The sequence below is a fragment of the Pyrgilauda ruficollis genome, unplaced genomic scaffold (genome assembly GCF_017590135.1).
Source record: "Pyrgilauda ruficollis isolate IOZ18807 unplaced genomic scaffold, ASM1759013v1 scaffold125, whole genome shotgun sequence".
Lineage (NCBI taxonomy): Eukaryota > Metazoa > Chordata > Aves > Passeriformes > Passeridae > Pyrgilauda > Pyrgilauda ruficollis.
This window is the reverse complement of record NW_024510877.1, coordinates 391962-416878: the sequence shown is the minus strand read 5'-3', so window position 1 is coordinate 416878 and position 24917 is coordinate 391962. Positions and strand designations below refer to the sequence as shown.

At 49.1% G+C, this 24917-nt stretch overlaps 1 protein-coding gene across 1 annotated transcript in view; it reads left to right on the top strand.

Annotated features, from left to right (window-relative positions):
* Window positions 1-24227, top strand: part of DOCK5 (dedicator of cytokinesis 5) — a 76687-nt gene extending 52460 nt beyond the window's left edge. Inside the window, 20 exon segments of the mRNA XM_041490656.1 lie at window positions 205-359; window positions 1247-1332; window positions 2575-2731; window positions 3542-3582; window positions 3681-3771; window positions 4278-4397; window positions 5431-5520; window positions 6273-6377; window positions 7677-7818; window positions 10086-10167; window positions 10360-10444; window positions 10832-10918; window positions 11349-11525; window positions 14076-14159; window positions 14556-14693; window positions 15595-15761; window positions 17080-17257; window positions 19989-20124; window positions 22068-22165; window positions 24091-24227. Coding sequence (XP_041346590.1) covers window positions 205-359; window positions 1247-1332; window positions 2575-2731; window positions 3542-3582; window positions 3681-3771; window positions 4278-4397; window positions 5431-5520; window positions 6273-6377; window positions 7677-7818; window positions 10086-10167; window positions 10360-10444; window positions 10832-10918; window positions 11349-11525; window positions 14076-14159; window positions 14556-14693; window positions 15595-15761; window positions 17080-17257; window positions 19989-20124; window positions 22068-22165; window positions 24091-24192 — 2321 coding nt within the window. The 3' untranslated portion in view covers window positions 24193-24227.
* Window positions 24228-24917: the final 690 nt, after the last annotated feature.

Genomic DNA, 24917 nt, shown 5'->3' with positions numbered 1-24917 from the left:
CCTTTTTTGTGATTTACAATTCAGCTCAATTATTTCCTTGGGCTATTCCTGAATTTTGGAGCTGTAACCTGTTAATTCTTCCTTAAGTAACATCCACATAAAATCCACATTCTGAGCAGAGTGTTTGCTGTGTGAATAATGTGCTTAAACATCGGGAAATCCAAATCCTGCCACTGGATGTATTTGACTTTAAATTTCTTCCAGGTCCCCACAAAATAAAATTCATCCCAGCAATGGTGGGGCCAATCCTGGAGGTGACCCTGGTCCCAGAGCCTGAGCTGAGGAAAGCAACAATTCCCATCTTTTTTGACATGATGCAATGTGAATTCAACTTCAGTGGGAACGGGAACTTCCACATGGTAAGGGATGCCAGATATAACCCATATGTATAATAATACAATATATAGATAGATATTCAATACAATATCATATGAAATATATATACAATGTGTAAAAAGACACAGTATTTTAACATATATAAAAATTATTATACACAATGTAATTGTATATATACAATTATATATGTAATTGTATATATACAGTTATATCATTATATATAACTGTAAAATAATATGTATATAAATGATATATATAAAAATACACTATAATACATGTATTTGCAATGTATTCACAATACTGGTATCTTCACTGCAAATGTTCCACATTGTCCATAGGGCAAAAGAAAAATAGAATACTTAAACAAAACAAAAAAAAAATCCCACCAAAATTGTGTCAAACCCCTTGGGAAGTCCCTGTGGTTTGTAGGGTTCAGGACTTTCCAGCTCTGTCCTGACTGAGCCTTTCCATGACTTTGGTAATCCCTGAATTCCCATTTTTTCACCCTTCCCTGCATTTGCAGAACTGTCAATGCTCACCTCTGAACTGGGAAGATTTTGGAGATCCTCAGAGAGTCTAAAATGTCATTTTAGCTTTATTTACCTTTAGAATAACAACATCAGTCCCCCCCAAGAGCCCAAGAGCTGCTGGGCAGTCAGAGATCAGGGCTGTGTGGTTGTTCAGTTCCACCAGAGCAGTGTGGGGTGACAGAGGGAGGATTGCACTTCCTTGCTCCAGTTTGGGTTTGTATCCTGCAATTTGGGTTTTTATCCTGAGAACAGCCTGACCCTGGCCTGCAAAGGCAGCTGTGTGTGCTGGGGAGGCTCAGGACCCCCAGGCTGGGTCTGGGGCCAGCCCCTGCTCCTGCTCTCTGTGTGACTGGGGTTTTTGGGTTTTTTTGCCTTTCCAGTTTGAGAATGAGCTGATCACCAGGCTGGACCAGGAGGTGGAGGGGGGCCGAGGGGATGAGCAGTACAAGGTCCTGCTGGAGAAACTGTGAGTTTTATAAAGCACCTGGAGGCTCCTTTTATATCTTTCATATTATATATATTGTTTGTACATGATATATTTTTATTATTTTATATTTTATATATGATATATTTATATATAGTTATATTATTTTATATTATCTTATTGCTATATTATATATATCCTAGCTTATATTACTTTATATTATATATGTCAATATATTATACTTTTGTATTATTTCATATAATATATTATTTATATTTTACATTTTTATATTATTTATATTATATATATTATTTCTACATTATACATTATTTATATTATCTATATTTTATATTAATTTATATAATATGTTATTATATATTATAAATTATAAAAGAATAATTATAATAATTGTAATAATAAATTCTAATATAAATTATTATTAATTTATATAACATATTGTTATATATTATTTTATATTCATTCATATGATATACTGTTTATATTAATATATAGTATATATAATTATATAAAATATATATATTATATATATTATTTTTATATGTATTATATATTTTTCACACTTTATTGGGCTGCTTTCCTAATGCAAAGAAGCCCTAATTCATTAATTATTCCAGGAAGCTGCTGCAGCTGCAGTGATCTTAGGGCTGTGCAGGTGTTCTGGGGCTGATTGCCCTAAAATGAGGGGTTTATTCTGCACTTATAACTGCCCTAAACTGGAGATGGAATTCAGAGTCAGCTGCCAAACTGGGCAGGGGGCTGCAAGTGGAAGTAATTGGGTAATTTTTGAAAATTATTGAGTAATGAATCTGCCATATATTTTTTAAGATTGCTATAAGAGTATTCCATGTAATCAGCAGACTCATCTAATTCTAAAGACGAATTTTAGTGACAAGAAATGTATGAAATGTTTATTTTAATCTAATCTGCTTTAATGTAATCTGGTCCTTCTGGGAAGGATTGCTTTATGGCCATTTACTGACTTCATTTCCTGTGCATGAATGCAGAACAGTGCTGAGCAAGCAATGAAATCAGAATAGGTACTTAGTTCAAAGGAGTCAAAGGCTCAAAGTTACAGCAAAATTGGAGCTTTTAGCCACAAAAAGTCAATTTTTTGACCAGCAAGCACTGTCCTGCCCTGCCTGAGTTGGCTGTCTCAGGTGTGGCTGTGCAGCCCTGAGGGAAACGCTGGAGTTTTTGGGGAATTCACCCCAAACCCCGCTCAGCAGCACGGGGGGGGCAGCTGAGCGTTGCTGTGTCCTGCAGGCTGCTGGAGCACTGCAGGAAGCACAAGTACCTGGCAGCCCCTGGAGAGGTGTTTGCCCTGCTGGTCAGCAGCCTCCTGGAGAACCTGCTGGACTACAGGACCATCATGCACGATGAGAGCAAGGAGAACCGCATGAGCTGCACTGTCAACGTGCTGGTACGGGGGGACGTGGCCCTGGGCTGGGGACATGTCCCTGGGATTTGGGGACGTGTCCCTGGGATTTGGGGACAGCTCCTCTGGGATTTGGGGACAGCTCCCTGGGATTTGGGGACAGCTCCTCTGGGCTTTGGGAACAGCTCATCTGGGCTTTGGGAACAGCTCATCTGGGCTTTGGGGACAGCTCCCTGGGCTGGGGACAGCTCCTCTGGGATTTGGGGATAGCTCCTCTGGGTTGGGTACAGCTCCTCTGAGCTTTGGGGACATGTCCCTGGGCTGGGGACAGCTCCTCTGGGCTGGGGACCCTTTCCCTGGGCTTTGGGCACCCCCCCTCAGCTGGGGACCCCTCCCTGAGGGATTCTAGACCCCCTTGGGATTATTTTTTGATCTAGAGGAGGATTTTAATGACTGCCTCCTGCCATTTTTGGTTCATGGTGTGCTCAAGTCAGGCTCTGGAGCTGTAATCACAGAAAGATGGACAGTCCAAAGTCAAGTCCTTGGCTGATTGCCCAGTCTGGAGCCCTGGAACACAGGCAGAGAAGGTGCCTGGCTAGTGGCTGGGATCCCTGTGGCCCTGCACAGAGCCTGTATCACTTTAGACAAGGGATTTCTCTGATTGTCCCTTTCTGGAGGTGCTGGTGCCCCTCTGGTGTGAAGGGCCAGTCCCAGGGATGGATCCACCATCCAGCCAAAATGACAGCAAATATCCCTGAATTGCCTAAAACTGCTGCTCAGGTTACTTGTCTAGAGATGATTCTGAAATCTGGGGTGCTCTGCATTGCCAGTGTTTGACTTTTCTCTTGTTGGCAGAATTTCTACAAGGAGAAGAAGCGGGAGGACATTTACATCAGGTAGGCCGTGTCCTTGAGCCTGAGCCAGCCTTTGTTCCCTCCGAGCTCCCGGGGTGCAGGAGTCCTTCACACCAAGGAATTGCCTTTGCTTTGCTCAGGTATCTGTACAAGCTCAGGGACCTGCACACAGACTGTGAGAACTTCACAGAGGCTGCCTACACCCTGCTGCTGCATGCTGAGCTGCTCCAGGTATGCAGGGCTTGGCATTTCATGGGGCACAAACAGCTCAGAATAACCAAAGCACTTTTTTTTCTGCTTATAATGGTCTTTGAATCATGTAGGTACCAGTGGTCATTGAGGGGCTTCACAGTCTTGGGGATTCCACAGCAAAATAGTTATAACTATGATATATATAATGATATCTATAAAATGATATAGTTGTATATGTAATGATATAATGAGGTATAAATAATCATATATGATATACACATATAATAATTGTATATTATAACATATATAAAATAAGTTATATAATTAAATAATAATGATAAAAGAAAAGTCATTATTAGCATCACTTTGTTGCGTGCTCCTGCTGCAGTGAGCTGGGAGAGAGTGTCTCAGGTTTATATCCCTGCCAGAATGTCTCAGGTTTATATCCCTCCCTTTGCCTCCATGAGGGATTTGGTTTGATCACCCTGGAAGGATTTGTCTGGAAGTGTTCTAGTTGTTCACCTTTGCCTTCTGCCCTGTCCCAGTGGTCAGAGAAGCCCTGTGTCCCTCACCTGCTGCAGAGGGACTCCTACTGCGTGTACTCCCAGCAGGAGCTCAAGGAGAAGCTCTACCAGGAGATCATCTCCTTCTTCGACAGGGGCAAGGTGAGTGTCTCACCCTCCTTGCTGCTGCTCCTGCAGCAAGCCCTGCCTTGGCAGATTCACTTTGGGGTGGATTTAGGATTTCCTTGCTGGTGAATTTGGGCTCAGTGGTTGGGGCAGGCTGGGGTTGAAAAGCAGATGTGGTTCCACACCAGGCTGGGTTTTTGACAGGGATCCCAGCACTGCCATCAGCAGGGCATGTGTTTGTCTGGAGATATTTAAATGCTATTTATTTCTGTATTGGCCAAAGAGTGTCTGGAAGGCGAAGCTGTTCAAGGTTCTGGGTAGAGCAGGGCAGGTGTTTTCCTTCCTTCCCCTGGGAGGGGCTCCTGTCAGGTTTTGGGCTTGCAGGGAGAGAGGCTTCCCTGGCTGGCACTGACCCTGGGAGCTGCACCCTGGGGAGAGGGTTCTGCCAGCCTGACTGGCTTTGAGCTGAAATAAGGGAAATTTAGATGGGATCTTGGGAGGGAATTCCTCCCTGGGAGGGGCTGGGATGGAATTCCCAGAGCAGCTGTGGCTGCCCCTGGATCCCTGGAAGTGGCCAGGGCCAGGCTGGGGCTCCCTGGGGCACTGGGAGGTGTCCCTGCCCATGGCAGGGGTGGCACTGGGCTTTGAGGTCCCTTTCCACCCAAATTCCATGATTCCATGATGAGTTATAAAGCCAAGGAACCCCTGTCCAAGTGCTGCTGGAGGAGACCACCTGTGCTTCTCTCTCTGCTGTTCAGACCTGTCCTTCCTCCTCCCAGTGCCTTAGTTTGTCCTGCCAGGACCTCAGTGGAGACCTGGCTTTATAAATCACTCTCAGATCTCCAGGTCACAAGATCTGTATGACTGTAATAATCCCTGCAAAAAAAAAAAAAAAACCCAAATGCACAGCAGAGTCTGAGGGAAAGCTGGCAGAGCATGAAAGTAGAGCCTGAATTAAAATCAGCTGTGTTCTTGTTCACCTGTCTGTGCTAATGAAGGCTTTTAACTGAGTCTTTCATGTTGCTTGTGCTCTTCTTCCCCCTCCTGCCTGTCCTCACCCTCTGTGGAGATGTGGGAAAAAGCCATTCAGCTGAGCAAGGAGCTGGCTGACATGTATGAGAACAAGGTCTTTGACTACGAGGGACTTGGTAATCTCCTGGTAAGGCTTTTTTCCTCCATTTCCAGCAGGCTGCTGACTGCTTAAATTAATACTGTTCAAGCAGGATAAGCCTAAAATAAATGTATGTTGAAGACAAACAAACCAACTTAACCCCATGGCTTTGTAAAGGTTAGTAGTAGAATAAATATTTTCCTAGTGTCTTTTCACCTCCTAATTAGCATGATAATACCATGTGCAGATGTTTAGAATTCTTGATCTTAACCAAATGAAGTAACAACCAGGGTGTATTTTCAGGCTCCATAAATGTCATCACCTTGTTATTTCTGTGGTAAAAGTGCTGGGCATGAACACAGAGCTAGAGAATCCTCTTGGCTCTGAATTCTGCTTTTTAGTGGTTAAGGATGGAACCAGATGGTCTTTATGTTCTTTCACAGCAGAATCATCTGCCCAGTTTTATTTCTGCCAGTTCTCTGACATTTGTCACCATTTGTGACTGCTCTCTTTCAGAATATATTTGTGTTTCATTTGTTTTCCTCCAGTGAAGGATTTCAAATATCCTTCTGGAATCCTAAAGCCATGGCATTGTTCTCATGTCTGCAGACCAGGAAATGAAGTTGGTTCTGGCCCAGACAAAGCAAATATTTAATCAAGTAAATGGATAAGGATGAGAGACTGCATCAAACAGCAGTTGTGAAGTGTGTTCTGAGGGCAGAGCTCAGGAATTGTCCCTGGGAATGTCAGCTGGCAATGCCCTGGAGTATTCCAAAGTGTGCTGTTGTTTTCTTTTCCAGAAAAAAAGAGCAACTTTTTATGAGAACATCATGAAGGCCATGAGACCTCAGCCCGAGTACTTCGCTGTTGGATACTATGGGCAGGGTTTTCCCTCTTTCCTGCGGGTAAGGATCCTTCCCCACTCAGCTTCTGCAGTGCTGGAGACCCTAAAAGTCACAACTTCTGCAGAGCTTCCAAGAAAATTCAGTGCCAGACTCCTTTTCCTTTCAGTGGCACTGACAGATCTAAATCCCAGGAGTGTTTCAGAGCATTTCAGTGTCTAAAAAGAGTCAAGTCAGAGATGAAATTTGGTGTGTTACCAGCTCAAGTGGAGTCTGGGTGTTACAAGAGGTTTTTTAGATGATTGATCAGTTCTTCTATGGATTTAAGCAGAATTTACCTTCTGCATTTGTGCTCCCTCTGAAATGTGATTGTTGCTGTTAGAAAATGTTCAGCCTGTGAAGAATTTAATTTATCCCATTGCTTTTCAGCCTCAGTCAACCAAATTTTCAGGACAGAGATTATTTCAGTGGTCAGGGAGAGTTTGTCCCATACAGAAGAATTCAAATGCAAAGGTGCTTCTTATTCCAGCTGCTGAGCACTGCTGGATCTGTGTGGAGGACAGGAATGACTCAGATCCAGGGTCAGCAAGGCTGGAAATATTCCTGTTACTTAAAATTCAGGGCCATTTTACCTTCTCAGACTGGAGCTCTTTGAAGCTCTGGTCTTCAGTGGAAGCCAAGCTTAAAAAAAAGAGAAGAATGTTAAGTTAGAACTGTGAAAGGAGATGGCATGGAGGGATTTCAACTCCAGGCCACGTTTTGGAATCCATCCCTTCCTGAAACCACTGCCAGGTGGGAAATTGGCCATGGTCTGGTGTTGGGTGTGTGAGCAGACCTGCCAGGGTTGGCATTGAGGGTGCTGCTGGTCAGGAATGGCACTGAGGGGAAATCCCCACCTGTGCCCAGGGACATCCCTCAGGGAGCTCACACCAGGGCTGGCGGGCAGCAGGCAGGTCCCTGGAGTTAAGAATTTCCTGGCACATTTATTGTGGTGCTAAAAACCAGCTCCTGGCTGAGATTGCTGTGCTGAGGCCGTGGGTTCTGGGAGGTGGGAGCAGCCCATGCTCTGGGATGTGTTTGAGGGTGTCCCTGCTCATTGCAGGTGACCTTTAAAAGCTCCTTTCCAGCTCTGTTTGATGATTCTCTGTGGAGCAATGGATTTTTTACACAAATCTGAGGTTCCCCTTGCCAGGCCTGGCTCCCAGGAGCTGCTGTGCCCTCATTCCAGCCCGTGTTCCTTCCCTCACCTCTTCTGTCCAGCTGGGATCACCCCTTCCCATAAACCAGCTCTGGGGGGCTTTGGGAAGCTCTGTCCCACTGCTTTGTTGAATTTTAATTCCCTTTTTCTTCTCCTGCCCACAGAATAAGATTTTCATCTACCGTGGCAAAGAGTACGAGCGGAGGGAGGATTTTAACCTGAAGCTGCTGACCCAGTTCCCCAGTGCTGAGAAGATGACCAGCACAGCCCCTCCAGCAGAGGAGATCAAGGCTTCCCCCAAACAGTGTATCTTTTGGGTTTGGGGCATCTTGGCACACCCCAGAGCTCCCTGTTCCCTGCAGCAGCACAGCTGGTGAACAGCAGGAGTGGGAAGCGAGGGGATTATTACTTCAGGCAGGCACTGGGCATGAAAATGGGGCTAGCCAGGGTTGTAAGGGTGGATTTAAAGGCTGTTTGAGGCTGTCAGGGTTAAACAAGTTGCTGTCAAGGCAAGGAACAGACTGCAGGGAGAGTTTCCTGTGTTCTCACTCAGGTGGTGCTGGCTGCTCTGGCCATGGTGGGACCCAGCTGGGTATTTCTGGCTGAAAAAAGGGAAATGCAGGCTGTGAAAAGTGAAGGGTGCTCCCTTCTTCCTTGCAGTCCATTAGCGTTTATGAAGTGCTGGAGTTTTTCCCCTGAAAGTCCCTTTGTAAGAAGTGTGAAGTGATTATGTCACTAAAAGTTGTTGGGTGCAGAGCTCTTACTATTTTTTAATTCTTATTTTTCCCCCTTGCTGGTGGGACTCCAAGCTGTGTCCCAAGCTCCCCACCAGGCTTAAGATCCTCTGAATTGTGAGTGGGAGCCAGTGGAGATGCTCCAGATTGCTGCCAGTGACTTCAGACAGTGGCTCCAGGAGAGCCAAGTCCTGGGCTTCCAGCCTGTGCTCACCAGGCCAGGCTGAAGAATCTGAAGGTCCATTTTGGCCCTCAAACCCTGTGCACAAAGGCCCAGCCCAGGCAGTGAGAGCAGATGCTTCCTGTGCAATGCTCCTGCCAAGCACTGAATCCACAGAGGAAATTAAAATCCATTCAAGATCAAACTTGGTATCAAAAATGCCTCTTCTGTTGCTGCTTTGTTTCAGCTGCTTCCTTTGCATCTGTTTGTGTTTGTTGTGATGTTTCTGGCTCGGGATGAGCCCGAGCTGCAGAGTTTGGAGGCAGATCTGAACCGTCCCCAAGGTTTGGGGGTGTTGGGTTCCGGGGCTCTGGCACAGCCCTGGGATGAAGGGAGCAGCTGCAGGGCTTGGATGTGGGACAGGATCTCCTTGCACTCCACAAACACCTCCTGACATGAGGAGTGCCCAGATCTCTGTTGTCTTAGGCAGACCTTGCTGCTCCTGGGGCTGGTTTTACTTTCAGGCTCCTTTAACCTCCGTTGCCTCAGGCTCTTTTCTATTTCTTTAGGCCGTTTTTTGCTCTTTTATGACAAAATACCTCGTTCTTCTTTTGGTAGTGATGTGCTGGGGCTGCCAGGTGAGCTGTTCTGAGCCTCTGGGATTTCCTGCACCCCAAAGCAGCCCAGCCCCAGCAGCTGAGCACAGGGGGCTGTGCAGGGGCTCAGCAGGGCTCCCAGCTGGGCTCAGCCTCAGCTCACCTGCCTCTGTGCTTTGGGGCCAGCTGGCTCCTCACTGCAGCCAGGGTGACTTTGCTCTGGCTCTCAAAATGCTCTTCAGAGCTGCCTCAGAACTGAAGGATGTGTGGGGGCTGCCTTAACCCCCCACTGAAACCCTGCCACCTCAGAAGGCAGGGCATTCACAGGAACCATCTCCTGGTGGGTCAGATTGGCTGAGCCGTGCTTTTCCAGCCAGGTTTTTGCTCCTGTAAAGCCTCAGCACAGTCCTTAGAGCAGAATTTTGGAGGAATATGATGAGCTGTTGTGCTTGGGGATACAATTCCTGAGATCTTTTTAATGTCTGTCATTACTCACAGGTACAACAGCTGATGTGAAGCAATTCCTTTGTTCAGTTGGCTTCATGAGTCTAAAAAGTGGGAGGGAAGGAGCAGCAGCCTCTGTATATATAAATAACTGTGGGGTGGAGAGGAGCCACATGCACCCACAGAGCCTCCTGCAGAGCCTTGCTGCCCTTTTTCTTGTCTCCCAAATGAGAAATCAGTGGTGCTGAGGATTCCCAATCATTTTCAGGGAATTTCAGCACCTGGAAGTGCCCAAGGCCAGGCTGGAGCACCCTGGGGCAGTGGAAGGTGTCCCTGTCCATGGCAGGGGGTGGCACTGGATGAATTTCAAGGTCCTTTCCAAACCAAACCATTCTGGGATTGTTATTTGTAAAGTCCTTTTCTTTTTGGGTTTTTAACTCACAAGGAGCCTACAAACTGCAAGATGCAACATAATGCCTGTGATTTGTGATGAATTAGTCAGGTTTGAAGAAAAATACTTAACGAGAGCACAGGGATTTGTGGAAAAGCCTGACAATGGAAACAGGAAAGGTTTTTCTCTCCCTCTCCTGTTTTCCCAAAAGGATTCCTGGCTTTTCATCCTTAACCAGAGCTGCTCAGATGTGCAGTGCTTCATTGTGAAGCCTGTGATGAACCTGCCACCTAATTATAAGGATAAACCTGTTCCTGAACAGATCTTAAAGTAATTTCTTTTTCTTTTCCTTCAACATTTTGTGTGTGTTTTCCCCACTAACTTGGGCACAAGGTGCTGTGCCTTTGTATCTTGTGTAAATTGTGTAAATTCCTCCCCACAAACTGTGAGGAAACACTTGAACATTTGAGTGGGGAGGATGGGAGGTGAGGAAAATCACCTTTTTACTCTGCTTCTTCCCAGCTACTACAGAGCCAACGAGGTGCAGCAGTTCACTCACTCCAGACCTGTCAGGAAAGGAGAGAAAGATCCAGACAACGAGTTCGCTGTGAGTCCTTTGCCTTTTGTTTGCTTTGTGGATGGCATTTTGACCAAAGTGTCACCTTTTCCCTCTCCCTGTGGCCGCAGAGGTTGGGAATGAGAAAGCAGGAGACACAAAGGGCATTGCAGGCTCCACCTGAAGTTGGGGGTGATGCCAGGGGGCTCCACAGCTGGAGCTGGAACATTCAGCATCCATCAGAATCAGCAGTGTGGTGCTGGCTGAGCCCAGGCTCAGCAGAGCCCAGCCTGGGGCTCCCTCCCAGGGAGGGAGGTGGGCATGGCTGTGGAGCTCCACAGCTTCTTCTGGCAGCCTCATTCCACGCAGGAGAGAGTTCAGTTGCAAGGCCAGTATTTTCCTTACACCTCAGATATCTTTTTTTCCTTCTCTGACCAGAACATGTGGATAGAAAGGACAACCTACACCACAGCTTATTCATTCCCAGGCATCCTCAAGTGGTTTGAGGTCAAACAGGTCACAACGGTGAGTTTTCCACGGGGCTGCATCTCCTCCTCTCCAATCCCTCATGCACCAAGCCTTGAGCACTTGGGAATGCCAGTCCTTCTACTGCTGGATGTGGCACAGATAAAAGCAAATTATTTCGTTTCTTGCTCAGTGGAGAGGAATGAATCACAGAACTATGGAATCCCAGAAGGGTTGGGGTTGGGACAACCTTAAAATCATCCAGTGTCACCCTCTGCCGTGGGCAGGGCCACCTTCCAGTGTCCCAGGGTGCTCCAGCTTGGCCTTGGACACTGCCAGGGATCCAGGGTCAGCCACAGCTCCCTGGGAATTCCATCCCAGCCCCTCCCACCCTCGCAGAGAAGGATTTCTCCCTAAAAATTGCATGAAGGTGTGAGAGGTTTATTCTGTGACTGTAAAGAAAGTTCATTCTGTTTCTTCTGTCCCTCAGGAGGAGATCAGCCCCCTGGAGAATGCCATAGAAACCATGGAGCTCACCAATGAGAAGATCACCAACATTGTCCAGCAGCACAGCTGGGACCGGAGCCTGCCCGTGCACCCCCTGTCCATGCTGCTCAACGGCATCGTGGACCCCGCTGTCATGGGGGGCTACACCAACTATGAGAAGGTGCTGGCACGTCCAGGGAGCCCTCTGCAGGGCTGGGACAGCTGGGGTGTCCATCTGGAGAGGAGAAGCTCCAGGGAGAGCTCAGAGCCCCTGCCAGGGCCTGAAGGGGCTCCAGAAGAGCTGGAGAGGGACTGGGGACAAGGGATGGAGGGACAGGACACAGAGAATGGCTCCCACTGCCAGAGATGGGTTAGATGGGATGCTGGGGAGGAATTCCTGGCTGGGAGGGTGGAAGGGGCTGGGATGGAATTCCCAGAGCAGCTGTGGCTGCCCCTGGATCCCTGGCAGTGCCCAAGGCCAGGCTGGAGCCCCCTGGGACAGTGGGAGGTGTCCCTGCCCATGGCAGGGGTGGCACTGGGTGACTTTTAAGGTCCCTTCCAACACAAATCATTCCAGAATTCCCTGGAGAGGGGCTGGGGACAAAGGATGGAGGGACAGCACACAGGGAATGGCCTCCACTGCCAGAGAGCAGGGATGGATGGGATACTGGGCAGGAATTGTTCCCTGGGAGGGAATTCCCAGAGCAGCTGTGGTTGCCCCTGGATCCCTGGCAGTGCCCAAGGCCAGGCTGGACAGGGCTTGGAGCTCCCTGATCCCTGAAGTCCCTTGCAGCCCAAAGCTGTGCAGACTCTGTGAGCTGCAGCTGCTCCTGGACCCTGCAGTGTGCCAGGCCTGGCAGGAGCTGGCAGGTCCAGTTCCATCTCCAGCTGTCACAGCCCTGCCTGGGGCTCTGGCAGAGCTCAGGCAGGAGGAGGAGAGGACAGAGCAGAGGTTTGCACTGACTGCAGGGTGGAAGTGCTCAGCTGTAGTGCTCTCAGGGCAGGATCCAGCTCTTCTGGGCCTTCTTTGCAGTGGGGTGAGAAGCTGCTCCTGCCTTGTGGGGCACAGAGGGGCTCAGGCAGCCCAGGTAACAGAAAAGCCCAGAGCTGGCCTTTCCCCCCTGCATTAATAGGGAATGAGAAGGCTGAAGAGCCTTTCTCTTGCCAGCAGCCTCTGTGTCTTTGGGGTCTTGTGACAGAGCAAATGATTCAGGAAAAAAGCAGCATTTCCTGTACAGGTTTACTCAGCTGACTTCACTTGAGCAGTGTAGGTTGTTCTTTTTTGTGATGTTTAATTTAAGCTGTTGATTCCCTCCACCTAATGATGAAATCCCCAGCACTGCTGGTTTCCACAAAGCACAGGGAATGTGGCAAACCACTTTTAATTCTCCTCAGCTGTGACCCAACCCCATGAAATGAGGTGCACAATTAATTGGGAGAGGGCCTGATTGATCTGGTGTCTAACTCTGCTGATTCCAGAGGAGTTTGGATGCTTTGCCAGGGCTGAATTTGGCCCTGAATCCTCCCATTTTATGAATTAAGGTTGACATCAAGTTTAGAATTACAGAAGTGGGAAAGCAGTTAAAACTAGAAAACACAAAATCTCTGCAGCCACATCTGGAACTACTCATTTCTGGTTCATATTTTCCTATTTCAGCTGCAGATCAGTGCAGAACATTTGGCTTTTGTGGGCGGCTAAAATCTGAGTTTTAATTGTTTCATGGTAGCCAAAACCCAAAGTTGGGGTTTTTAAACATCTTTCCTCTTGCAATAATGAAGCACTTTAAAGGAAAATCCTCTGGGACCAACCCAGCAGCCTTTTCCCAGGCTCACCTCCGTCCTGTTCAGGATCAAACCCCCAGCCCTATAAACTTGTACCACAGTCCAGTCTTACAGAAGTAAAAAAAAAATATACTCAGAGGCTGAAATAGCTCAGAGGGACAAATGAAAAACTTATTAGGGGGTTTATCCAGGAAAAAAAATTATTCTGAGCAGGAATTGGGATCCATTTTAATGGGATACATCATGGGAATTGGCACAAATTTAAGTTTTCAGTCCAGGAAAGTGGATTTGTGTTTGTTCAACTTCAAACCAAGACCAGATTGTGCTGATTAAAGGTAAACTCAGGAGAAGTGGAGACTAAAGGTGCTTTGTTGAAGGAAGCTGGGAGCCCGAATCCCAGCATGGTCTTTATTTCTACTGAATCTTTGTAACCAGCCCCAGGTGAAAACGAGGGATTTAGGGGCTGAAATAAGGAAATTGCAGCAGGAGCTGCTTTGCTCTCCTTGGGGCAGCTGTGCTTGTGTGCTGTGGGGCACTGGCTGCTGGAAAACACAGAGGCTTTTTGAAGTCAGAACTTGAGGTTTTGAGTCTGCCACTCACATTTAAGTGAGAAGTAGAAGTGATGGAACCTCAGTTATTCAAATCAGTGCTGGTTTGTGAGAAGGGGATCAGGACTGAGAAAACCTTTCTGATGCAGTAACTGTTTTTCCATGTGTTTCACTAGGAAAAAAACTGTAATTTTTAAAAATAAATAAGTGGGGTTTGTTCCCTTTTCCCGACAAATAACCCTGGTTCTTTGTCCCTCAGCTTGGTGCCAGTAAAATTGGGGTTTAATATGAGGAATAATGGCAGTGAATTGCTTTTAAAGGATCTTCCCCTCAAAGCTGCCTGAGGAAGCAGGGTCTGTGTCACCTATGTCACCTGTGTTACCTTCTCTCTGTGCTTCCAGGCCTTCTTCACAGAGAAATATCTCCAAGAACATCCTGAAGATCAAGACAAAATTGAGCTGCTCAAGCAACAAATTGCTATACAGGTATGGAATTGGGAGAGAGCTGGAGGCACTGGGGGAGGGAAGAGGGAATCCTGGAATGGTTTGGGTGGGAAGGGACCTTAAACCCCATCCAGTGCCACCCCTGCCATGGGCAGGGACACCTCCCACCATCCCAGGCTGCTCCAAATCCCATCCAGCCTGGCCTGGGGAAAATGCTGATGTTTGTTCAGCACCTGGAGTCCAGCACTGAAGTTCCCTCACTGGCAGCAGCTCAGCTCCCTTGCTGTGTCACTGGTTATTTTCTCCTCTGCAAACACAAAACACGTTGATTTAAACGCTTTATTTTTACCTGAGCTGTTGAACTCGCACTCTGGGGAGCAGGAGGGCTGGTTTGTGCTCCTGCAGCTCATTCTGCTCCTTCCTCCCACCCTCCCTCAGATGCCTCTCCTGGCAGAGGGGATCCGGATCCACGGCGAGAAGCTGACGGAGCAGCTGAAGCCGCTGCACGAGAGGCTCACAGCCTGCTTCAAGGAGCTCAGGAGGAAGGTGGAGAAGCAGTACGGGGTCATAACTCTGGTGAGGGAACCTGGTTTTTCCATGTTTTGCCCCTGAGGAACCTAACTCCACCTTTTCCACCCATGGGTGGGTGTGAGGTGGTGTCACAGAATCCCAGAATCATCAGGGTTGGGAAAGAGCTTTGAGACCATGGAGTCCCTGCTGTGCCCAGTGCCCACCCTGTCCCCAGCCCAGAGCTCTGAGTGCCCCATCCAGCCCTTCCTGGGACCCCTCCAGGGATGGGCACTCCAAGCCTCCCTGGGCAGTTCCTGAGCCCCCTTTCCATGCAGAAATTCCTGCTGTGCCCACCCTGAGCCTGAATCCACCAGCCTGGGGCCGTTCCCTCTCCTCCTGTCCCTGTTCCCTGGAGCACAGCCTGACCCCCCGGCTGTCCCCTCCTGGCAGGAGCTGTGCAGAGCCACAAGGTCCCCCCTGAGCCTCCTTTTCTCCAGGCTGAGCCCCTTTCCCAGCTCCTGGTGCTTCAAACTCTTCCCCAGCTCTGTTTTCTGCCCTGGGTTCCCCCCAGCCCCTCCATGTCCTTCCTGAATTGGGGGGACCCAGAACTGGACACAGCACTCCAGGTGTGCCCTCCCCGATTGCCCAGGGACAGTCCCTGCCCTGGTCCTGCTGGTCACTGCTCCTGATCCCACCCAGGTGCCTTTGGCCTTTTTGGCCACGTGGGCACACCTGAGCTCATGTCCAGCTGTGTCTATCTGTCCCCCCAGGTCCTTTTGTGTCCAGCAGCTCTGTCCCCACCCTGGGGGTTGTACCCAAATGCAGGCCCTTGCTGTTGTAACCCTGGTGTCCCCGGGGTCAGGCCCTGGGCCCAGCCTGCCCAGGCCCTGTGCAGAGCCAGGCTTGCTGCACATCTGCTGCTTGCTCACACGTTTCCTCCTTGCTCACGCTGTCCCCTCCCTTCCAGCCCCCGGCGCTGACCGACAGGAAGCCGAGCAGGTCGGGCTCGGTGGTGCTGCCCTACATCATGTCCTCCACCCTCAGGAGGCTCTCGGTCACCTCCGTGGCCTCCTCCGTGGCCTCCACCTCGTCCACCTCGTCCGACAGCGCTTCCTCCAGGCCCGGCTCCGACGGGTCAGTGGCTGGCAGGGACTGGCTGGGATTGGCAGGGACTGGCAGTGGTCGGGAGTGATTGACCGTGGCTGGCAGTGGCTGGCAATGATTGGCAGCGACTGACAGTGATTGACAGTGGCTGGCAGTGGCTGGCACTGATTGGCAGTGGCTGGCAATGATTGGCAGTGACTGACAGTGACGGGCAGTGGTTGGCAGTGATGGGCAGTGGTTGGCAATGATTGGCAGCGATTGACAGTGACTGACAGTGATTGACAGTGGCTGGCAGTGGCTGGCACTGATTGGCAGTGGCTGGCAATGGTTGGCACTTGTTGGCAGCAGGGGGAGGTGCCTTAGACAGGATCAGGTGTCACCACTGGGGCAGGACCAGGAGTGAGGCACACACAGGCTCTGGGTCTCTTCAGAAGGCTAATCCCAGTTTATTAGAAACCCGTTCTTTTACACACCCTCCTGATACAGGTGGGCCTGATGGGTCATTTCATCAACACCCCTCACACCATTGGCTAATTAAGAAGACACCCTTTGGTAAACATCTAATGAGAAAACAACTGTTCAAAGCACCAGCTGCAAGATTGTTTTAATTCTTTCTCTCAGCCTTCTCAAAACTCCCCAGAACAATTCCTGGGAAAGTTTATCTGGCTTTCTCTCTCTGACTAAACTGTCACATCCACAATCAGGTGCTCTGAAAATCAAGATTTCCTCCATGGAAATACATTTAAAATGTTTCTGGAGGTCAGTGTTGCTGTTCCATGTTACAGACAGGGGTTTGGAGCACAAGCAGTGGGAGCTGAACCCCAGCTGCTGCCTCTGGAGCCCCACTTGTCCCCAGGGCATTCCAGGTGCCCACTGCCTCAGTTTCCTGGGAAAACAGCGGTGTGAGGCACCACAAAGGGGTTTATTTTGGTCAGCCAAGAGGGGAATAAGGCACACAGCACTTGTTTCACCCTGTTTGCAGCTGCATCCATGGCGTGTCCCCAGCTGTGTTACCTGGGGACATCCCCTGATGTCACTTGTCTGTTCATGGGCTTTACAGCTGGCATATCCAGAGTTCAGGTGATTTTAGTCTCCAGGTCAGTGAGACTCATGGCTGAGCATGAACTGCAGCTCTGGCTCCCTCTGCAAGCAGATCACACTTTACCTTGGACAAAAACCACATCACACTCAGAATTCCAGGGGTAACAGCACAAATCCCACTGAAAAATCCATGGTCCTGCCTCACTTTTTCACAGTAATCCCTTACACAAACAGCTTTTTAACAAACAGCCCTTTCCATGTCTGATGGACTCATGTTTCATGTTTTTCTCACTCTTTTGGGCCACAGATCCACCCTGGAGCCTCTCTTGGAGAGGAGAATATCCACCTCTTCCAGAGCTGAGGAGCTGCCTGTGAAAGATGATGGTGACAACAGGATTAGCAAACTCAAGAGGAAGGAGTGGAGCATTAGCAAGTCTCAGGTTATTGTGGAGAAGGAGCCAGAAACAGAACTGACTTCTAAAATGGTAAGAAACCCATCAGAATAATGACAGCAATAATAAAACCACAGCAGGAGCTGAGTGTTTCCATTGCTCTCAGCCATGCTGGTCAGGGGGAGCCTCATTAAACAGTGGGAGGGGTTCAAATACCAACAAGCCTCCGTCATCTGAGTAATTCTCTTTTTTTAATTTGGAAAATTCCTGTCACAGGCTCAACTGCAGCCTGGCTGGAGGTGCAGACTGGCAGCAGGAGGTGCTGAGCAGAGCTGAGCCCTGGGCTGCTCTCAGCACAAGGGCAAACCCCTGTTTTGGTTGGAGCAAGGAGCCTCTGCTCAGCCAGGCAGGGATCCAGCTGCCCAGCCAGATGTTGAGCTGCTCTCAGGCAACAGCACAGCACAAATCAAATGTGAGGTGCAGAGCCCTTGGATGGATTAGGGAGTTGGGAGAAGATGCTCTGGTGGTTCAGTCACCAGCTCTGGGAACCTGGATCTGCCAGGCTGTGCTCTGCTGCAGCCCTGTGTGAGGGCAGGGTGGTCATTGCTTGAGGACCAAACCAGAATGTGCACCCCCAGAGAGCTGGGATGAGGAACAGAGCAGAGGCCGTTGGGCTTTAAGGCTCACAGTGGGGTTCAGAGTGATCACCCAAAGCACAGGGATGAATTTCAGCCCACAGGCAGAGCTGTAAAACCTTGGGATGTTGTCCTGATGGCCATAAAAACTGTGTTACACTCTGGGACATTGTCCTGATGGATGTAAAGACTGTGTTACACCCTGGGATATTGTCCTGGTGGATGTAAAAACTGTGTTATACCCTGGGATATTGTCCTGATGGATGTAAAAACTGTGCTACACCCTGGGACATTGTCCTGATGGATGTAAAAACTGTGTTACACCCTGGGACAATGTCCTGATGGATGTAAAAACTGTGTTACACCCTGGGACATTGTCCTGATGGATGTAAAAACTGTGTTACACCCTGGGACATTGTGCTGATGGATGTAAAAACTGTGTTACACTCTGGGACATTGTCCTGATGGCCATAAAAACTGTGTTATACCCTGGGACATTGTCCTGGTGGATGTAAAAACTGTGTTATACCCTGGGATATTGTCCTGATGGATGTAAAAACTGTGCTACACCCTGGGACATTGTCCTGATGGATGTAAAAACTGTGTTACACCCTGGGACATTGTCCTGATGGATGTAAAAACTGTGTTACACCCTGGGACATTGTCCTGATGGATGTAAAAACTGTGTTACACCCTGGGACATTGTCCTGGTGGCCATAAAAACTGTGTTATACCCTGGGACATTGTCCTGATGGACATAAAAACTGTGTTACATCCTAGGGCATTGTCCTCATGGATGTAAAAAAACTGTGCTACACCCTCAAACTGAGAGAATTGGGCACCTGGTATTTCAGTGCTCCTCATCTCACTGAACTTGGTTGCTAATCTGATTTAGCACAGGCTCATTTTTCACAGTAACGAGAAAACACAAATTCCTGTGTTTCCCTTTCCTCTCCCAAGTCCCAGCTGAATCTGGCAGGGACAGGTGATGCTGATCCATTTTCAGGAATTCTCATCATCTCTGAGGGGTGCTTGCCAGCACTTGGAGGCTGCAGAGTGTTTCTAAGAAGGAGATCTGTGGTGCCAGGCTGCTGTCACTGGTACTGACAGCATTTCCAGCCCAGGAAAATTGGGGTTGTGGATGTTGGAGCTGCAGGAGGCCTGGCCCTCTGCCTCTGGAATTGCTGTTGGATGAGATCCCCAATATCTCTGAAGGGAAGGAGCCATCCAGGGTTCCAGTCCTGCCTCAGGATGCTGCAAAGCCCAGGAAAAGCTGCTTTTATGGCTGCTCTGCTCCATGGCTCCACAGTGAGAACAGGAGTTGGACAGAGGGATTTTCTGGGCTCTGGGCTGAGCTGTTTGGGAGCTGGAAAGCCCGAGGGAAGCAAAGACTGCCTGGGCTTTGTGTGTTACATCTGCCAGTGCGTGGTCCCTTCTGTGCAGAGAGAAATCCTGAGCTGCTCAGGGATGGAGAATTGACCTCTGAAAAACAATAATTATGTGTTTGGGTGACAGCCTGCTCTGGGAAGCAATGAACTAATATTGGAAAGGACCCCAGCATTCATGCACTGGACTTCTGGGGCCACACTGAGGTGGCCTCATGGTTTGAGTGAAGAGCACAAAGGATGTGACACTGGAAGGAGCTGGATGCACATTCCCAAATGCAGAGGGTTTGCTCTGTAAAGCCTAAAATAGACTCATTTCACAGCCCTCAGGAGCTGGAGGATACCAGCAGCCCTGACCAGCACCCAAAATTTTGTCTTTATTTCTTGGAAAGAGTTCACCTTTACTCCCCTCCAACGTTATTCACAGAACTCCAGCAATTTTTCAGTGTGACATCTTCCCACCCTAATGAATACAATTAACTACTACATTAATAATACCATTAAAAGCAGTTCAGTACTGCTCAGGAAGTGCCAGGGGAAGCTGGGCTGTGTCCTGGTAGCACAGAGAGTGCCTTTGACACAGCCAGGGCAGGGCAGGGCTTTCACTCCTGTTCACCTCTCTGTGTCTGTGTTTGTGTCACTGACACCTCTGGGTCACCTCTCTGTGCTCACCTCTCTGTGTCTGTGTTTGTGTCACTGACAGCTCTGATTTACCTGGCTGTGCTCACCTCTCTGTGTTTGGTTTGTGTCCCTGTGACAGCTCTGGGTTCCCTGGCTGTGCTCACCTGTGTCTCTGTTCAGCAGGGCACGGCAGGGAAGGCACAGAGGCCCAAGAGTCTGCAGCTGGGAGACAACAGGCTGACCCTGCTGCCGGGCTCCTCGCTGCAGCAATGCACCTGCAGCCCTCCCCCCATCACCCCCAAGACCCCCCGGACCCAGAGTAAGTCCTGTGCTGGGATATGGTGGGGGTGGCTCTATTTTTGCTGGGGGAGAGGGAGGGAGGGAGGAGCTGCTCCGAGTTCGATCACAGCTTGGGGCTCTTGGAAATCTCAAAAATCAAGATTTACTCCATGGAAATACTTTTTAAAATGTCCTGGAGGTCAGTGTTACTCCATTTTACAGACAGGGGTTTGGAGCACAAACGGTGGGAGCTGAACCCCAGCTGCTGCCTCTGGAGCCCCACTTGTCCCCAGGGCATTCCAGGTGCCCACTGCCTCAGTTTCCCAGGAAAACAGGGGTTATCATTTTTGTCAGAAAACAGAATTTGGCTGTGGTATCAAAGATCAAATCTGTAGCTTGCACATCACCTGTTGAAGCAGTGCAAAACAGGAATTCCGGGGAACAGTTTCTGGGTTTCTCAGTTCCTTTCTTGTTTTCTCCTGTATTGACCTGGACAAGAAGGATGGGGAGGGACTTTTCACAGGGGTGTGGAGTGATGGGACCCAGAGGAACAGTTTTAAACTGCCAGAGGGCAGAGTTAGATGGGATTTTGGGGAGAAATTCCTTCCTGGGAGGGTGGGGAGGGGCTGGGATGGGATTCCCAGAGCAGCTGGGGCTGCCCCTGGATCCCTAAAGTGCCCAAGGCCAGGCTGGAGCCCCCTGGGACAGTGGGAGGTGTCCCTGCCCTGGCAGGGGTGGCACTGGGTGGGATTTAAGGTCCTTCCCATGACACCTGTCCCATGACTCTCTGAATTTTGGGCAGGTTTGTTAAACCCTGGGACAAACAGCACATGCAATCAGTGCAGCTGGCTGTGAATCACCAGTCAGGTCTGCAGGGGCATCTCCAGTGGATCCCCAGGAGGGCACTGCAGGGATCCCACGGTGTTTGTGATCAGCTTTGTGCCTAAATTATCAATGCAAGCCCTGAGGGTTCTGTTAATTAATGAACAGTAACTCCCATCACATGGCAGAGAGTTCTAGGAGAGCTTGCTCTGCTGCTTGGACATGCAGCTGTAAATGTTCCAGCTGAAGGAGATGGAATTTCTTTTCAAGAATTAACAAAATGAATAATTTCAAAGGTTTCAAAAATATGCTGAATGTAAAACAGCACAATAATCTGATCCTGGAAGAGGGGAGGGGAAAAAAGCCCTTTCTTGTATATTCAGGAAGTTCTATAGTTAATTCTGCAGCAGAGTTTAAATGTTAATTCTGCAGCATATTTAAATGTGGCTTAAGGTAAAAATAAAAATCCCTGGGCAGTTCCAGCCCTAGAACTCCGTGGCTGCTGCATTTCTCAGTCTGCTGCTCCTTTTTGAGAGGAACAGAAGTTCCTGGGTAGGACCTGGCTGTCTTTATGTGGGTATGAAGTCAGAACCCAGTGCAGACAATGATCTAAACCAGCATGAAATTGTCCTGAGAGGATGAAAACAAAAAAAAATCCTTACAGGGCAGGGGATGAGTTGGGGAGACAACCAGAAACAAATTCAGGAGCTCTGTGAAGAAAGATCTGTGAAAGGAACGTGAAACCTCTTCCTTACCAAGGGTTTAATTGTTAGAATCCTCTGAAGTTTGGGCTTTATCTCCTCATCAGCTGGAGTTAAAATCAAAGTGAGTTCTGAGGGGGCTGTCCCAGAACACTCCAGATGTGCTGATGGAAGCAGTTTGCTGCTCCCTGGGGCAGCTCAGAGCCCTTTGGGGAAGGGGAAACTCCTCAGGGCATTGGGAGCTGGAGGGGGACTCAGCCGGGACCCAGCACATGCAGGAGGCTCAGTGCTGGAGCAGGGAGCTGCTCACAGATGGAAACCATAGGGTATTTAATGAATCTTCTTAAAAATCTGTCTGCAACCCCATTTCCCTTTCCTTTTGCACATTTCTGATTTGTTCTTTTTTTTTTTTTTTTTCCTTATTTTTTGTTATTTCTCCTCTGATTGGTGTTGTTTCCAGGCTCCCCCTCCCTTCAGGCTGATGGATTGGCCACACCACCCCCCCCTCCACCCAAAAGCAAACCCTACGAGAGCAGCACCCCCAGGAACTCCGTGGAGGTGAGGAAATGGGGACTGACAGCTTTTTGGAGAGCAGCTTTGGAGCAGGAGGCACCAGTGGAACTTTGCAAGCTGATCTTAGGGTGGTGCTGCTTGAAACCTGTCTCATCATTTCAGTGCTTCACTCCCTGAAACCAGAAAAGAAGGAAAAAATGGGTTTTTGCTTCAGGAGAAGGCAGTGGAGTGCAGTGCTTTTATTTATTTTTTTTCCAAGTAGGAGTTGTGTTGTCCTTGGTCAGGAAAAAAGTGTGTGGGGGTGGGAAGAGATATGGAAAACACACCAGCAGCAAAAGTTCCAAAACATGATCAGCCATAAAATACTGCAATAATTTGGGCTGAAAAAGAAGTGTGGGGGGAAATCACAATTTTCAGAGGTCTCCAATGTCTCCTTCTAATCTTCAGCTAGGCAGAAACTGATTTTTCAAGCCATCAGTGACTTTAAAAAGCCTGTATTTAAATCCCGCCCTTTGTCTCAATTCCATGGAGTGATTTTCTTGCAGGAATATCAAGCTGGCCCTTTGTCAGTGCTGTATCACTGATGTTTCTCTTACACCCTGGTGTCTCCAGGCTGTTTGGAATCCCTGACATGCAAATATTTTGTCAGAATCGTTTCACCTGCCCCTGAAGTGAAGGTGCTGGGGATGCCAGCCTAATTCCTGAGCAGTGGGAAGCAAGAAAGGATCCTTTTGTGCCTGGGAGAGGGATGTGCTGGGTTCCCAAAGCCTGTCAGGAGTTACCTTTTGCAATTGAAAGGGAGGGATGTCTTCCCCAGTCCGGTTGACAGAGAGGATTTGGGAGTGCCTGAGTGAGATAAACTGGGATTTGTCCAAAAAGAATTTGAAGAGGGATCACACTTAACTGCTTTAGCAGCACAGGAAGACAAGAAAACAGCTCATCACTTAATTCTGTGTTGTGACACTGGAATAAAGCCTTGAAATGTGGGATCAGGGGAAAGTTTTTCTTCTTTGCCCTTCATTTGGCTGGAAGTGAGTGTGGCTGCTGTGGTGCTGTACCCAGCAGAGAGACCCCAGCCCCAGGGATGCTGTGGGAGTCACTGGATCAGGAGGATTAATAAAAGAGCCTCCTTCCCTTGAGTCTTGTAAGGGAACTAATTACTGCCATGTCCTGGCCTGCAGCATCCCCTTGGCTGGCAGCCAGAGGGAAAGGATTCACAGGGCTCTAAAGGTAGAGGGAAAGGATTCACAGGGCTCTAAAGGTAGATTGGGAAGGGTTTTCTGAATGAAGGGTTTTGTTAGTTAGCTGTTGTAAAATTGGGTCTCTATTCCTTTGGTTAAAACAATCCTGAAATGTTGAGTTTTGGCTGAGGAGTGATGAACCACACAAGCTCCTCACTCTCCTGGCCTTTCCCATCTCATTTATTTACAGGATGCCCCTTAAAACAGGCAGAGACAACATGAAACCCCCCTCAGTGCAGATTTCTGCAAGATCAAGAAACCTCCCAGCCCCTCTGCAGGCAGGCAGGCAGGATGTGGCTTGTTTAATTACAGCTGCCCTTGCTTCCATGTTAGGGTGTAGAGTTTTGCATTCTGATTTGAACACATTTTACATCCTTTCGGGGCAGTTCAGCCAGCCAGCAGGAGAAAAAAGCTGAATTTTGAAACCTGGAAGGAAATGGGTTTGTTGCCATTTTACTGATGACCAAAAGGAGGGATAAATGCTGAAGCTGGGCTGCAGGTCAGAAGCAATTAAAGTCTATCCTAGGCCTGCTCTAGCAACTAAAACATTTCAGCTTCTGCTGTCTCCTGGGGACCTGTCCTTGTTTGGCCCTGTCGCACGGAGCTGAGGCTGAGCTCCAAGGTTTGCTCCTGGAAGAGCCATCACGGCCTTTTGGGTTTCTCATTTGGTGAAGCACAACGCCCTCCACTCGCCAGCAAAGGTTTGATTTTGTGTTTCCATCTCCTCAGGTTGCTCCACCGCTGCCCAGCAGGCGTGAGGCCAAGCCTCCCCCTCCACCCCCCAAAGCCAGGAAATCCAGCGTGGTGTCCTCGGAGCCGGGGCTGCCCTGAGCGTTTGGGGTCACAGCAACGCCAGCCTGCAGTGGCTGCTTCACCTCCAGCCAGCCTGGGGATCTCCCCTGCCACTCCAGCTCTTCCCCTGGGAAATACCTGTCCACCTTTTCCTGGGAAGTGCCACAAGGAGACGTGGCTGGGACTGGGCTCCCTCCCGTGTGTTTGCCTGTGCAGCGCTGACACACTAATCCCGACGTCTCCCTGCTGGAATTCTTCACTCTCCTGGTCTTGTCTGTCTCAAGTTTGTCACTGCTGCAATCCCAGTGTAACTGGGAGTCCTGGCTGATCTCACTGGTGATGTCACTGCAGGGCAGTGCAGTTTCCTGGGTCAGGGTCTCTGCCCAGCTTGTGCTTGGTTTGGTACAAGATCTCATTTTGTGCTTTTTAATGGGGTGGAAAAAATCCCTTCTGTGAATGTCTGAGATGACAGAAGCTGCACTTTGGCCAGGGCTGGCCTGGTACCACCTGCACTGATACCAGGGCTGGACTGGTACCAGCTGCACTGATACCAGAACTGGACTGGTACCAGCTGCACTGATACCAGGGCTGGCCTGGTACCACCTGCACTGATACCAGGGCTGGCCTGGTACCAGCTGCACTGATACCAGGGCTGCCCTGGTACCACCTGCACTGATACCAGGGCTGCCCTGGTACCACCTGCACTGATACCAGGGCTGGCCTGGTACCAGCTGCACTGATACCAGGGCTTTACTGGTACCAGC